Source organism: Centroberyx affinis, unplaced genomic scaffold (assembly GCF_046629955.1).
Source record: "Centroberyx affinis isolate AG114_WGS23_722 - 3 ecotype Tasmania unplaced genomic scaffold, CSIRO-AGI_Caff_v1 ptg000177l_1, whole genome shotgun sequence".
Classification (NCBI taxonomy): domain Eukaryota; kingdom Metazoa; phylum Chordata; class Actinopteri; order Beryciformes; family Berycidae; genus Centroberyx; species Centroberyx affinis.
Genome location: NW_027278874.1, coordinates 68,858 through 83,158, shown reverse-complemented (window position 1 = coordinate 83,158; position 14,301 = coordinate 68,858). Strand labels below are relative to the sequence as shown.

Below are 14,301 nucleotides of genomic sequence, written 5' to 3'. Positions count from 1 at the left end.
GATTTACAAGTTACCTGAACCGACCTGCTGTAGTGAACCCCACCCATCTGGCACTCCAAGCAGGTTTCAAACAAATGCCAAGATTTGCCAATGTCTGTCTACTCACTACTAGTCAGAAAGAGGCAGCTCTGCCCCTGAGTGCAGGGATAATAAACTTAATCTTTAAAAGAAGGCCGTATCATTTCTAACAGTATTCACCCTCTGAGTCCATGTAGGGAGCGGACGGGTGCTGTGGGGAGGGAGGCAGGCAGGTTAGATAATGCAGGGATCTGTGGGATCCAGATCCATGCAGGGCCAAGCAGTTCCCCGACACACCACACCGCTGCCTGGCACTGTTCAGCCACCCAGCCTCAAGCCTGTGATCAAACAATGTTATCTTTCTGGCCGAGATGGTGAAAATGCCTAACGTTAAATTGTGTTACTAAGGTTTCTGAAGCTTCCACTGTGCCACCTACGCTTTCCACAGATCGTATTTTCCCCCTGCTAGATGAGGTTTCCGGTGTTGTATTTTTTTGCTGTTAACGTAGCTGGAATAGTGAGCAAAATTTCGTATTATACACTAGACAACATTTACTTTGACTAAACCAATCAATATAGAAATATGCTTGCTTTGGGAGCTGGCAAAGTGATTAGGAACTTGTGGTTTTAGTGCTGACTTACAGCCAGCTGACCAGCCAGGAATTTGATTGCGTGTATGAAATCATCTGATGCCAGAAACACTATTCACGATGGGCCTTTTTTTCGGCCAACGATTCAAGTTAAAACATGACAAGAAATACTCACCAAGTCGGTAATTCAGCACACTTCAGGGATTAAAACAAGATGGGTCAACAATTCTCCAGGTCACAAGTAAAAAAAAAAAAAAAAAAAAAACGCCAGGCAAGAGGACACACGACGTAGCTAGCCAGAGAGAGAGAGCTAACTAACATTAACGTTAGCCAGAGCTAGCTCTCCTACAGTTGTTTTCATGATAGTTACGAAATACAAACGATAAACCGTTATCCAGCCGGGGGGACTCGTTGTCTGCTTTTAATCCACTTCGTCGGGAGGGCATTTTCTGTCGATGAAAAGTCTTTATTTTCCTGTCGATGTAAAGGCAGGCTGAAACTAGAGAGGTGGAAACCCAAAGTGCTACTGTTGGGGGTTAACAACTTTGCTGTAAGAGACGGCCTGCGATTGGACGGCGGGGGCCACCAATCACCTGTGGGTTGATGACGTCACGCGCCAAAGGGGATGAGACGCCGTGTGATTGGCTGGCAATATTGTGATAGATTCACTCTGTGCTTGGCTGTATTCATATTTTGTCTTATCGTATTGCTGATTTCTTATGTTTGATTAAGATTAGGCGTTTTGTCCTATTTTTATCACCTTTCATTGTTTCCATTTTTACCCAATCTTTAGTTTGAATTTGTATCTCAAATTTTATCTCCTTTTTTTATTTATTTTACTATCAGTTGTTAGGCCTTGCGGTAAAGCTCTCTCCTTTTAGGTACATGCTACACAAAGTTTATAAGATTTTTTTTTTTTACCCTCTTTCACACTGAAGGTGGGCTTACAGGACACATCCACAGATCACCTTAAATAAATCTAAAATAAACTCAGGTATCATACAAACAAAGCACATTGCTGTTTTGCTCAGGCTTTATAGACCGGAAAATAGAATCCATCTTTTCTGAAGCATATCTTAACAAAGTCATCTCATCATCATCATCATGTTCATCTTCTTCTTCGTTTCCCTTAAGTAGAGTCAACTGGGGTTCCTCTTCTTCTCAGAGGCTACAAGAGCAGCTTCTTCAAAACAATATTTATTAGCGCTTCTGCAAGAATTTAGCAAACCTTCTGAAGCAAGGGATTTGTAAGACACCTCTCTGATCTACAACACTGAATGTATATTTGGAGGATAAAAATAGAATGTGTGTTTGTGCTGCAGAAAAAAGGCATTACTGCATAGAGTACATTAGGTAAGAAAACATTTCAGTAGATGGAATTGTAAATTTTCGAAGCACCAATTCAAATTTAACCAGCACAGTTTCAGACGCTCCCGTTTGTCAGGATTATCGACAATGCAAGAAGCAATAACCAGTCGTTTCAGCTGTGAATTACACATGAGCTGATATGAACATAATCATTTAACACCATGGAAGCTGAGGTGGGGGAGTCTTGTTTTCGTGGGCAGAATGGAGGAAAATAAGATGAGGAGGATTTGTTACTTTATCCAGAAACACTGAGCATCTCCGCTGGAGCAGTTGAGTTGTGTTTTGTTCCGGTTGTTGTTGCTCCAGTTTTCCCCATCGGCTCCAGCGAAAGATCTTCTGATAACAAGTGTACTTCTCTTACTCTGAGGCTAGCTAGGCAGACACACACTGAACATACCAACACATGAATGACATCACCACACGACAATAATTACACAACCATACTGTAACAATATTGGGGTAATTTGTTTTGGGTCTTTATTTCAATAAATAATTTCAGAAAAGCAAAAATTGCAAATGTGAATGTGTTGACGAAATTAAAAAGGCACTTAAAAACAAGGGTGACAGGTGTGACCTTATTTTTTCCTTTACAAAACTGGAAATTCTATGAAGAGCTGAGCTCATTCCCTTAACACTGATCTTTAAAGACTTGTGATGAAATGTGATCACCGTTGTTTGATAAAATAAAAAAAGTTTGATCTAGGCACCAGAGAAGAACTGAGTGAGAATTACTGACATTTAAAGAAGCAAGCTGGGAATATTCCCCATTCAGTTCCTGCAAGTAAAACAAGGCATTTCAATACAAGCAATTTTAGTTAGCAAATAAGGCAGGCTTATGTGTATTTGGCATTGCTGTGAAGAATTAGGGACCTGAGTTGGCTTTTAAATTAAGCAATTAAAACCCGGAGCCAAACAGTAATACTACTGTACACTGACGTCCTTTCATCTAGAAAGACAGCCCAAGAGAACGTCTTTTCTAGACAAAAATACATTTCATTTGATTGTTCGGATGGAAAACATCACTTAGAAAAACATACTATCGCCTTCAACCCTATTCTGTGATTACGTATATGGCTTTACACAGAATCCAAGACTAACTGTACACAATTCATTGCTGCCTCACATGGCCGGCTAGCGCTACATGTGAAGAGTTTCATTCCAAAAAGAGAGATCCTCCAGCTACTCGGGCAAAATGATTGCTGACATCATAGCAAAGCACATTACGGGCTACTACTAACGTTTTGCACCATCTTAACACCTTTGCTTACAAAGTTGCAACATTTTTCACCATAGAATCATTTGAGTTTTTGACATTATTGAAGAATTCCAGGTGGTAATTTCCCCCCAAAATTGGCTACATATTGATTTGGAATGGACCCCTTCGTTTCTCGCCCCGTCATCGACATCCAATTCAACCCTCAACAAAACACTAATGGCTTGATGGTTCTATGAAAGGCACAACCAGGCTTTCCGTTACCTTGCCAGTCCTGCGGCGGAAAAATTACATATCAGTCCACGACATTCTCTCAAGTTCCGCAGAGGAAAGAAAAATAAAAAATAAAAACCCACGTTTATACAGACTGTACAATTTCCAAATGATGCATAGAGGAAAAAAAAAAAACCAAGTTAGTAAAACATACTGAAATAGTGGAAAAATGCACTGCTATCATTTGGTGACTACAACAACAAAAACAACAACAACAAACAGTGAGAGCATTAAAAAACCCACCCTCCCCCTCCCCCTCCCCCTCCCCCTCTCCCCACCCCAGATTCTTTTGCATACAGTGTTGTCATGATGAAGGGAAAGCTCCATCATTTGCCCTCGTACTTTGGATTGACGACGGTCGTTACGGCGCTCTTGTAGATCGGATTCTCGCCCTGAGAAACACAGAAAGAGAGACAGAAAAACAACAAGAGTGAGTAAAACTCTTCAGGAGGTTTGACTGAGTCATCGGGTTAAAAGCAGCACATCACAGCACTCGTCAAACCATAATCCGGTTGAACTTTGTGTTGTCACGATACCAGAATTTTGACTTTGATGCCAATAATAAATTCAATATGTAAAATATCAATACTAGCACGGCAAACAAGAAAAACCATCAAGCAATGTGTTACCACATTGACTTGAGACAGCTTTGTTGCTTTTACAAGGGTTTTAATGATAATTGGGTGTTTTTGCCAGTTATGTAGGCAAAATAGTTCCATATTTCACTCCTGGCACCAGTTTATTAACCAGTTAAAGTGAACTGGGATCCAGTTTAAGATGTGTTGGACTGTTTGACACTGTCATGTTTTCAGCTGTTTGACTCTGACTGCTGCAGTCTAGATCCAGACTGACGCTCTGTCTATTCCAATTCTTCTTCTTCTTTTAACTATTCCAATCTCAACATTTTGCCCTCTGGAGGTGATGCTGCAATTACATTTCACCTTGCAGGACACATATGGTGAAAGTACTGAATGTTTATAAAGTTCAATATTGAATTAAATCTTTCGCAGTGGTATCGAAGCAGTATTTTGGTTAACGTGACAACACTAGTTGAACTGCATGTCTTCCATTTTATCTGCCATTTCAATTTAAAAGCTTTTCAGTAAAGCAGAGTCAGCACAAATCGGTTATATTCAGTTCACACAGAGTGAGAAAGCCGTCCAGTGAGTAGTGGTTACCAACTACCAGTGATGTAAGAGCAGTAACACCTGCGAGTGTGTCTCTCAGCACCAAGGTCCCATAACCACTGGATAAACAACCTCCTTGACGCTGTTATGGCTTTTACACAACAGTTACAGATCACTAACTAGCTCCATATTTACTACAAGAGTTAGAACAGCAACCAATAAAGCATGGCTAGCTGTGAATTATGGGATTATTATCGTTATGGTTTGAATGAGTCTTTGACCAATCAGATTGATTGGCTGAAACTACCTGTTGTATAATGGAGGCTAAACTCAGTTTATGCTCCTTTAAATTTGTGAAATAGATTTCTTTCCATTTTAAAAAGGTGATATAAACGGTGATGATATCAATTCATAGCATACATGAAGTAAGGAGTGTTAGAGTGATCAAAGTTACATGAAAAAAACTAAAAACTAAAATAATGTTCACATATAATTCTTTGTTTATATTAATTTGTTTATATTATTGGTCTTCATTATAGATATCACCAACTGGAGTTCATAGTTCATCGCCCTTTTCCTTAACCATGACATCACCACCTCCAGGAAAATAGCAAAAACAAAAACTCTAGCGATGATCTTAGTGGTGAAAAAATACTTTACGGCAATATAACATAACGTACAACTCTGTATCTTGTTGTTAAACATGCTAACATCACCACAACATGCCAAACCTTCCACTTTCAACCGTTCAAAGAAAACAATCACTCCAAAATATTGGGATCTTCTTTTCTACACAACAAAGTTTTTCCTGAATGGAAATATTAGTCATACAAAGTGTGAAGACCCTGCAGAGGGGAAACACATGCAACAGTAGGAAGCCAACAGGCGATACAAACTTTGACCTATAGGGCGGTGCCTTTATTCCCATAGCTGGGATTCTGGAACTGGTTAATGGGACTCTTGTAAATGGGGTTCCCTTGCTACGGTGGAGAACGACAAGGGAAAAGAGGAAACACAGAAGGGAAAACACAGGAGAAAGAAAAAGATTGTGAAGGGAAGATTGGCAGGAAAAAGGCAGAGGAAAGGACGAATACAAAAGACTGGAGGAAAATGTTCAGAGCAGAGCAGGAAGAGTCAGGGAATAATGTGCTATAGTAACTCATGATTACGGTTTTGCTCTTTTATTACCTAGTTTCTTTTTCTTCTCTCACTGTTTCTCTCTCTGTTTCTATCCATCTCTGCCCCTCCCTAATATCCACGTTATAATAAATGACATGACCTCATATAATGGCATCTTATTGAACATTTCATCGCTGTGACCAGTGTTGGGAGTAACACTACTCATAGCTGTTTTGTGGCAAGTTGCAACTTAATGCATTCGTTTTTCCAATTTTTGTAAACTGTGATTAGTTACAGTCAGAATGTAGTTACTTTTATTTTTCTCTCATTCTGTTTAATTTAGCAAGAAAGCAATCCAAGTGCGCTTGATATAAATGAGATGGGCTTACTGTTTAATTGCATTTTAAACCAATGATTGGCAGGACAAGCCATTTTTGAAGTGGATAACGCAAAAGTACCCTAACAAGTTACTTGTAATATAGAGTAACACTGCAATGTCACCAGTTACCACAAATTAAAGTAACTAATTGCCTTTACGAGTAACTTCCCTCAACACTGATGAATCTGTGCTTCCTCACATCAAGCCATTCTACTGCCAAACTGGAGCGCTGTTGCTGTGTGACTGCCAGACAACAGTGAGCTGCTATGGAGCTTTCCAACAGCGGTGACCCAGCACCCAGCACCCAGCAGCACCCAGCACCCTCCTCTCCCTCTCTGCTTCATTGCCTTTTATGGTGGTGCAGTAGTGCCATGTGGACAGTGAGTGGCAGCACTGACAGCGAGAGGAAGGCCACTCCCTCAGCGGATGGAGACTAAACAGAGCAGCATGCAGAGCCAAGGTTGACCCAGGACAGGACAGACTGAAGGAGACGAAGCTCTGAACGAGTCACTCAGTTCAGGGATAAATCTCTATTCTGTTTCAACACTTCAACTTTTGGATTTTTTCCCCTGCTAATCATTTTTACACTTTTGGCTATAATATCATCAACGCGTGTCTGGCATACACACAAGCAACCTGCAATGTGGTGCTCAAATCCTACATTTATTTTATATTTTCTGCTTTTCCATACATTTTAACATCTGGAAAATCTCAAAATTATTTCCCCAAACCTTTCATAATGTATATCAACCCTGAGTCTCCCTCAACTTAAAAAGGCTTATAGTAGCTGAGGAGTTTCCTTAAAGTGCACAAATGTCACATCTATTTGTTGCAGTTGTTTTTCCTTTGAGAGAGAATGGGCAGAAATATGTCCAAAGTGTTGGAACTGTCAGTGGCATACGGTTACATAACCCCACAGTTATTTATATTCTATTTTTTACTATCATTTCTACTGTTTTGATGCCTACTTTATATTCTATTTGCATGCTTATAGTTTTCTTTTCCCTGAATCTTGTTACTTTTGCTGCGACAGTGACCTATTTTCCCCGCCAAAAAAAGTTTCATCTTATCTTCCCTCCCCCCCACATTTTTTCCCACAGTGAAAAATATCTTCAAAAGGCTCTGTTGAAGATTAACTGCAGACCCTGAGCCAGAGATGATTTCACCAAGTGAACACTTCCAGTCTTACAGCAGGTATCTGCTATGTAACAGCTGAAATGACCGCCGTTTTACCATCATTAGTTCAGTTGAAAAGAGTAAAGCCTCACACTAAGATAAGCTGAATTTGGGCAAAAACATTCAAGGGAGCAATACAGTTCACATTAAAACTATACTAAATGTTATTCGATGCAGAACATGAATTTACCCAAAAACTACTCAGTTACCAAATATTTCCTTGGTTTTTACTATTCATTCATTTTTTAATAGTAATTCACATCAGATTAAAACACTGTCTGTAAAGGGTTTATGAATGAAGTTTCTCTTTACTCCTTTCTACTGTGACTGACCCAGCCCAGCACCTCATCTCGATGTGCGCATCACTATCTCTTAATCTATGTAAGTTCCCATCACTTGTTGATCCAGTAGTTTTGATGCGAGCGACTCACCGTGTCCCACTTGGCGTTCATCTTCTCCTTCTCAAACTTGGCGAACTCTCGGCGGTCGTGGATGATCATGAGCAGCTTCCAGATCAGCAGCAGGGCGAGGCCGATCAGCACGATGCCCGCCACCACACCCGCCACGATGGGGATGATGTCAGGCCCCGCCGGACACTCTGAAACACAGAGACACGGGGAAATGTCAATGTAAATGTCATCTAGAAAGGAAGAACTATGACTCTAAACACTCATCAGCATTGTTAACAAACCAGCATTTGTCCAAAACAGCCCATCAACGGTGTCTCAGTTTGCCCAAATGCCCCAGAAGTAGGGGAGATTTTTCAATAACAATACCATATCTTTTCCTGATATCTTTTTTGTTACGTGAAAGCACATTTCACAATGTGAGGGTAATAGTACAATATCTTAACATGTCATGTTCTTTCCTGAATAGACCAATAAATAAAATACACCACACTCAACTGATTTTCTCCACAAACATGCCCTCGTAGAAAACTAGATTTCATTGTAGGAACCTACTAATTTGAAACTTTCTGATACCTTTCAATATCTTTTGATGCCTAAAAATCTAAAAAATGTATAATATAAAAATGGTACAGTTCCCACAGGCACTGATGTTCAACACCCATCTATACCCAGGATCAATAATTCACGTTCCACTGATTTGGGTTTCTGTAGGCCAATACCACAGCCAATATTTTTAGATCGAAGCTGCCAATAGCCAACATTTTGTGCATACCTTTGAATGTCACCATTTTCATGTTCAAAAAATAAAAAAAATTTTTTTACAACTACTCTCTTCTAGTGTTTCCCGTTTAATTTTAACCTTAGTAGGGTGGGGGAAAAAAACAGCATTGAGACCACGGGACGCTATAACCCTCTACTGAAACATGAGATAATACATAAAAAAAATAATTACACATAAGGAATCTAATACAAATATTGCATTAGAATCGAAAGAAACGGATATATTTGTCTAACCGAGCATCTCCACCACGTAGACCTCCTTGGTGTCGTTCCTGATGGCGTAGGTGTAGTAGAACCAGCAGTCGTTGGCGTCGCGCTCCTTGCAGTGCGTCAGCGGGAAGCTCTGGTCGGTGGGCTGGGGCAGCTTGTCGCGATCCTTCACCTTGATCAGCTGGAAGTAGCTGCAGTCCCGCTCGCACGTGTCCTTCTTCTCCCCGGCCTCGAACGCTCGGCAGTGGACGCACTCCCTGTGGAGAGAGAAGGGGGGGGGGGGGGGGGGGGGGGGGGGGTCGGTTCACTCTCATTGGTGGATTTTCTTAATTGGAGCCTATTCCAGCAACACTGTGCCGCCAATCTGGGCACATAATAGGGATGAAAGATATTGACAAAAAAATCGATTTGCGATTATTTTACAGAATATTACAACTGCGATGGATATCATCAAGTTTTTCTTGTCATGTTTTTAGAACTTTAAAATTGTTTAAAGTAAAGTGATTTTGCAAAAAAAAAAATAGATCTCAGTGTGCAGCAGTGTGTTACTGAGTTTGAGTTTGATGAAAGGTTTTCACCAATATTGTACTTGATTCATGGACTAAAGATTACCTGCAGCTCTAAAAAAGTTAAAAGCTCTAAAACGCAACTCTCTCTTAAGAAATTAATTGCAGCCTCTGCGATTAGGAAATCGCAAAAGTTCATATTGCGATTTAGATTTTTTTTTCAATTACTTTTCAGCTTTAGCACATACTGTAACCTGATTATTCAAGAGGAAACCTGATGGGAGAGAATCTAAAAGACTCTATGGTCTGTTCACACTGGAAAAGATACAAAAAAGTAGCTTGTGTTATACTCAAATGGTTCGTTTCACACTGGGACCACGTGCAAAACACATATGCATTTGCTATTTTTTGGTGGCACAGTGGCCTAGCGGTTAGAGAGAGTTTACTTTAACTGAAAGGCCACAGGATCAACCTCCACAAATGCCCATCTGTATGTATCAAAAGCCATGAGTGTTGTTGAGGTGTAAGTCACTCTGGATATTGAGATTCTTGGGTTTTTGTCATATGGAAGCATCGACTGGATTGGGGATTGTAGGCTTTTATATCTGGATTGCTGGAGTCACGCATCACTAACCGGAGCAAATGAGACCCATAACTGGAGAATACAAATAACTGGAGAGGCTGTTTGCTAGTCTTCAAATTCAAAACTCGCCCCATTTTAAATAAATCTCTAAGGATTAAACTCTATGAGAACTGTGAGAGCCTTATCAACATTAACAGAATAAGTAGACATTTTCTCATTGTGCTTATTACATTGTACCAGTTACAGAAACTTTGTTGCCAAAGAAGCAAAGGGTAAAAACAATTCTGACCACAGCGGTAATTGGAAACTTAAGGCTTCCCAACTGTAACCCTGATGCAATATTCCTTTTCCACAACTTTCCATAACCAAGTTGGAGCGCTTTCATGACCAAAAAAATGTTCCTTCTTTGTTCGTTAATGTTGTTTTTCAGCTCTGAGAAGTTCTGAAGGGGTAAACGGTCTGGTTTGCTCTCCAGTTGGGTTCACTGTGGAGACAAAACAGCTGACAACACGCCAGCTACTGCAATGGTTCTCAACCATTTAACATCAAGGCTCAAGAGTCTGCGGGTTTTCATCCCAACAGTTCAACGCTACAGCAGCTGATTTCCCCGATTTGCACACATTCAACCAGAGAGGAGGAAGTACTCAGTGAAGCTGTTGTAGTGTTTTGTTGTAATGAAAACCTGCAGACTCTTGGGCTTCGATGGCACGTGATTGTGAACCACTGATTTCATGCAATGAATGTGTGAAACAAGCTGAAAAATACAAATATATTTCTGCAAAGTGACCACAAACTCTTAAATGTGATGTACAAACTGATGTACACAGAACTGTCACTGAAATTTTGGGTTTAGATGCTGAGTTCACTTGTCTTTCTTTCTATCTGGGTAACATAAACATGGAAATGAGAAAGAGTGATAGTTATTTGTTAAAAATCTTTATGGTTTGCTAGCAAAAAAGGCAATAACTAGGCACTGGCTTACCGATGAACCTCCTACTTTTGGCCGGTGGATGAATATAGTTGATTGTATATACACAGTATGGCATGTTTGACTTTCACTCTAAGACTACAAAAAGACAAAGGTGAGGCTTATTGGGACAAATGGATAATATATCGCAAGCAAATTGAGAGGATGACAATTTAATCCCCTTTTTTTCCACCTGAGTGTGAACTGTCTGTTTAAAAAAGGGAAAAAGAAAATGTAAATCCTGGCAACCTACTCCCCTTTTAAATTTCTGTTTTCTTTTTTTTTTTTCTCACATTGCCGATTTCTGTGATTTCTCTGTTAAAATAATAAAAATCAAGTACATTAACAAAAAAAAAATTCCATGTTATTCAAGAATATCCAAGCCTATTGGGAAACCCTGAAATTTGGACCTAAATCCCCCTTTCCTGCCCTGCCATCTAAGCACCAGCGCTCCAGACTCACTTGTGCTCGGTGCAGACTCCGGGGCAGGTGGGGCAGATCTCGCAGGTCGGGCCCTGGAACTTGGGGTTGGTGCATTTGCAGATGCCGCACTCGCAGGTACCGCGGCCGTTGCACTCCTGGCCGTTCTTGGCCAGGCAGGTGGACTTGTCCAGGGAGCAGTCGCAGGCGCTGCCCGTGTAGTTGGCGTCGCAGATGCACGCCCTGCATTCACAGCGGCCGTGTCCTGGAAGAGCAGAGGAGAAGAAACGGGTTAATGAGGAGCTAGTATGGCAGCCAACTCCGGTTTTCCTAAAACAGAAGTAGCTGTGTTTTATGGGAGTTATCAGCATGGTTGGAATGTGTCTTTGATCGATCAGATTGCATGGTTAAAACAAAAAACGAAAAAATAAAAATATATAAGGCTCCCGCACACCATCCAACTGCAATAGGGCTGCAACTAACAATTATTTTAATTGTCGATTAATCTGTCGATTATTTTCTCGATTAATCGATTAGTTGTTTGGTCTATAAAATGTCAGAAAATGGTGAAAAATGTCAATCAGTGTTTCCCAAAGCCCAAGATGACGTCCTCAAATGTCTTGTTTTGTCCACAACCCAAAGATATTCAGTTTACTGTCATAGAGGAGTAAAGAAACCAGAAAATATTCACATTTAAGAAGCTGGAATCAGATAATTTTGATTTATTTTTCTTAAAAAATTACTCAAACCGATTAATCAAAATAGTTGCCGATTAATTTAATAGTTGACAACTAATCGATTAATCGTTGCAGCTCTAAATTGCGAATCACAATTTAATATAGCGACTTTTCGGTCATAGACCTTCTTCAAAGCATAAAAGAAAAAACAAAAAAAAAACCAAAATCTTCATCTATATAGCACTTTTCAAAACAGTTACGCTTTACAAAGGAGCAAAAAAGACAAAAAACTAAAACTGACAACAAGGTAAATGCAGAAGCCAAGAAACATACACGTAAACCATAAATGGGAGGTCAAAAACGATTATTAAAAGATCATTACATAAAGGCAAGTCTATTAAAAAATGTGTTAAGCTTTTAACCAGCCACAGCTCCTTGTGCAGGTCGTTCCAAAGTCTAGGATCCTAACGGCAAAGGCCTGATCGCCTTTAAAAATACGGTATAATACAAAGCTCCTGTACTCTAATGCCTTTCTCTTAATAATATTTAAGTCAACAATCCAAAGTGTGATTCTTAGTCAGAACTGTCAAGCAGAATTTTAGAGAGATACAAGGATAAGATCAGGAACACAGAATGCAGGAAAATATATTCTCCCAGTAGGATTTCCCCTCAATTCTCTTTATGTATGAATGGGAGTAATCCTGACTGATCACCTCCTTGAAGATGAGACCCATGACAAACAGACTGTTACAGGAGCCCAATAAAAAACCAGGAGGCCGGTGACGACCCTCACCTCCGCAGAGCTTGTTGTTGGAGCGGTCGCAGTTGAAGTTGTCGCACTCGCAGTACTTCCCGCTGTAGATCTCCGCAGGATTCTCCCTCTTCTTGCACTCGCAGGTGCCGCAGACGCAGTCCCCGTTGTTGCTGCAGATGTCCGTGCCGTTGTCTTTGCGGCAGTTGGCGTCCAGGTCCTCCGTCCGCACCTCGTCCTTGCTGCACTCGCAGAGACGCCCGATGCGGCCCTCGTTACACCTGACAGAGCAAAAAAAGGAGTGAGAGAGAGAGAGAGAGAGAGAGAGAGAGAGAGAGAGCAGAGCAATTAGGGGCTGAGCGAATCAATGCGCTACACGCAGTTCTACAATTAAATAGTGGGGAAAAATATATATTGTTTGCGGTCAGTGCTGATATTGTGGCAGGCCACCACAAAGTTTTCTATGTGTGGAAACCCTGGTAGACCCTGGTAGAACGAACAGGTACGGGAGGGGCAACTTAGAGCGAGGGAGATCGTCCACTAGTTAATCCATCACGGATGCCGTGGGGAAACACTGAGTATGATGCCCACACACCATAGTCAAGTTTAATCAAATAAAATGTAATTTCCCAACAACAAAATTGTGGCTAGTGAAAATGCTGAGTGGCTAGTAACTTTGGAAAACCACTAGCCACAGTGGCTGGTGAGCAAAAAAGTTAATGTCAAGCCCTGGATACAACCTATAGCCAGTTCATGAAAGATTTAACATTTGTTGTTCTAAACACCACTGTCCGGTGTCTGGTAACATTTTTTTAAAAATTTAATGTTTCCAGTTTGTTTAGACTAAAAAGAAGAAGGAGTGGGTAGTTAGCATGAGGAGCCGTATTTACTTGCAGGCACCGCACTCGAAGGTCCCGTTGCCTTCGTGGCACACCTCACTGTTCGGCTCGCCTTCTTTGGCGCATTCACATTCGCAGATGAAGTTCAGCACGACCTCCACCTCCTCAGTGAAGCCCAGCGGCTTGATCTTAATGACCTCAGGCTTCCCATGTGACGGACACTTCTTGGACTCTATGGAAATCTCAAAGGACACCTGGGGAGAAGAGAGAGTTTATTATTAAACTCAAGAGGGAGGGTGCCTCAAAGTTCATACTTACTTTTTTCAGACATGACTCAGACTGTGATATGTTTGTGATTTCATTCCTTGTTTGTTTTAAGGTGAGACGTTTTAATAAGAACCTTCTTTTTGTCTCACCTGTACAGTACCAAATTTTTTCTCTTCCATCTGTGTTTTATCATTTTTACATGTGCAAATAAATAAAGTGGAGAGGGATCTTCTTCTCTACCTCGTCTCCGATGGAGATGTTGGAGCACTTCCTGCCGTTCTCTCCTGTTCCCACCACACCGTTCTTACAGATGGACTTGTAGGTGATGGAGACTCCCTCTGGCAGCCTGCCGTTCTCCAGAATGACCTCAGATGACAGAGACTAGCCGACAGAAAAGAGAAACAGAAATGCAACACACTGAATATGCTTTCAGTCTTGGTTTTACATGGATACATTGACATTGCATTCATTTTTTTCCCCATTTCCTTTGGTTATTTTTCTTCACAAGACACTTATCACATTGTGAGAAGAGGATTTGTTGTGGTGGTTTTGCTGAGTCTACATGCTCTTTTTTCAGCAGTGTTAGCATTCCTCACTAAAACAGAAGGACATGCTTCCTGACATGCAT

At 40.8% G+C, this 14,301-nt stretch overlaps 1 protein-coding gene across 2 annotated transcripts in view; it reads right to left on the bottom strand.

Moving 5' to 3' along the window:
• Nucleotides 1-3,719: 3,719 nt before the first annotated feature.
• Nucleotides 3,720-14,301, bottom strand: part of LOC139657599 (integrin beta-1-like) — a 33,393-nt gene continuing 22,811 nt past the window's right edge. For both annotated transcript variants that reach the window (XM_071535493.1, XM_071535501.1), the window contains 7 exons: nucleotides 13,914-14,054; nucleotides 13,458-13,660; nucleotides 12,610-12,848; nucleotides 11,182-11,404; nucleotides 8,688-8,920; nucleotides 7,695-7,861; nucleotides 3,720-3,854 (listed from right to left, as the gene is read on the bottom strand). In XM_071535493.1, the coding sequence (XP_071391594.1) occupies nucleotides 3,789-3,854; nucleotides 7,695-7,861; nucleotides 8,688-8,920; nucleotides 11,182-11,404; nucleotides 12,610-12,848; nucleotides 13,458-13,660; nucleotides 13,914-14,054 (1,272 nt within the window). In that variant the 3' untranslated portion in view covers nucleotides 3,720-3,788. The remainder of the gene's footprint in view (nucleotides 3,855-7,694; nucleotides 7,862-8,687; nucleotides 8,921-11,181; nucleotides 11,405-12,609; nucleotides 12,849-13,457; nucleotides 13,661-13,913; nucleotides 14,055-14,301) is intronic.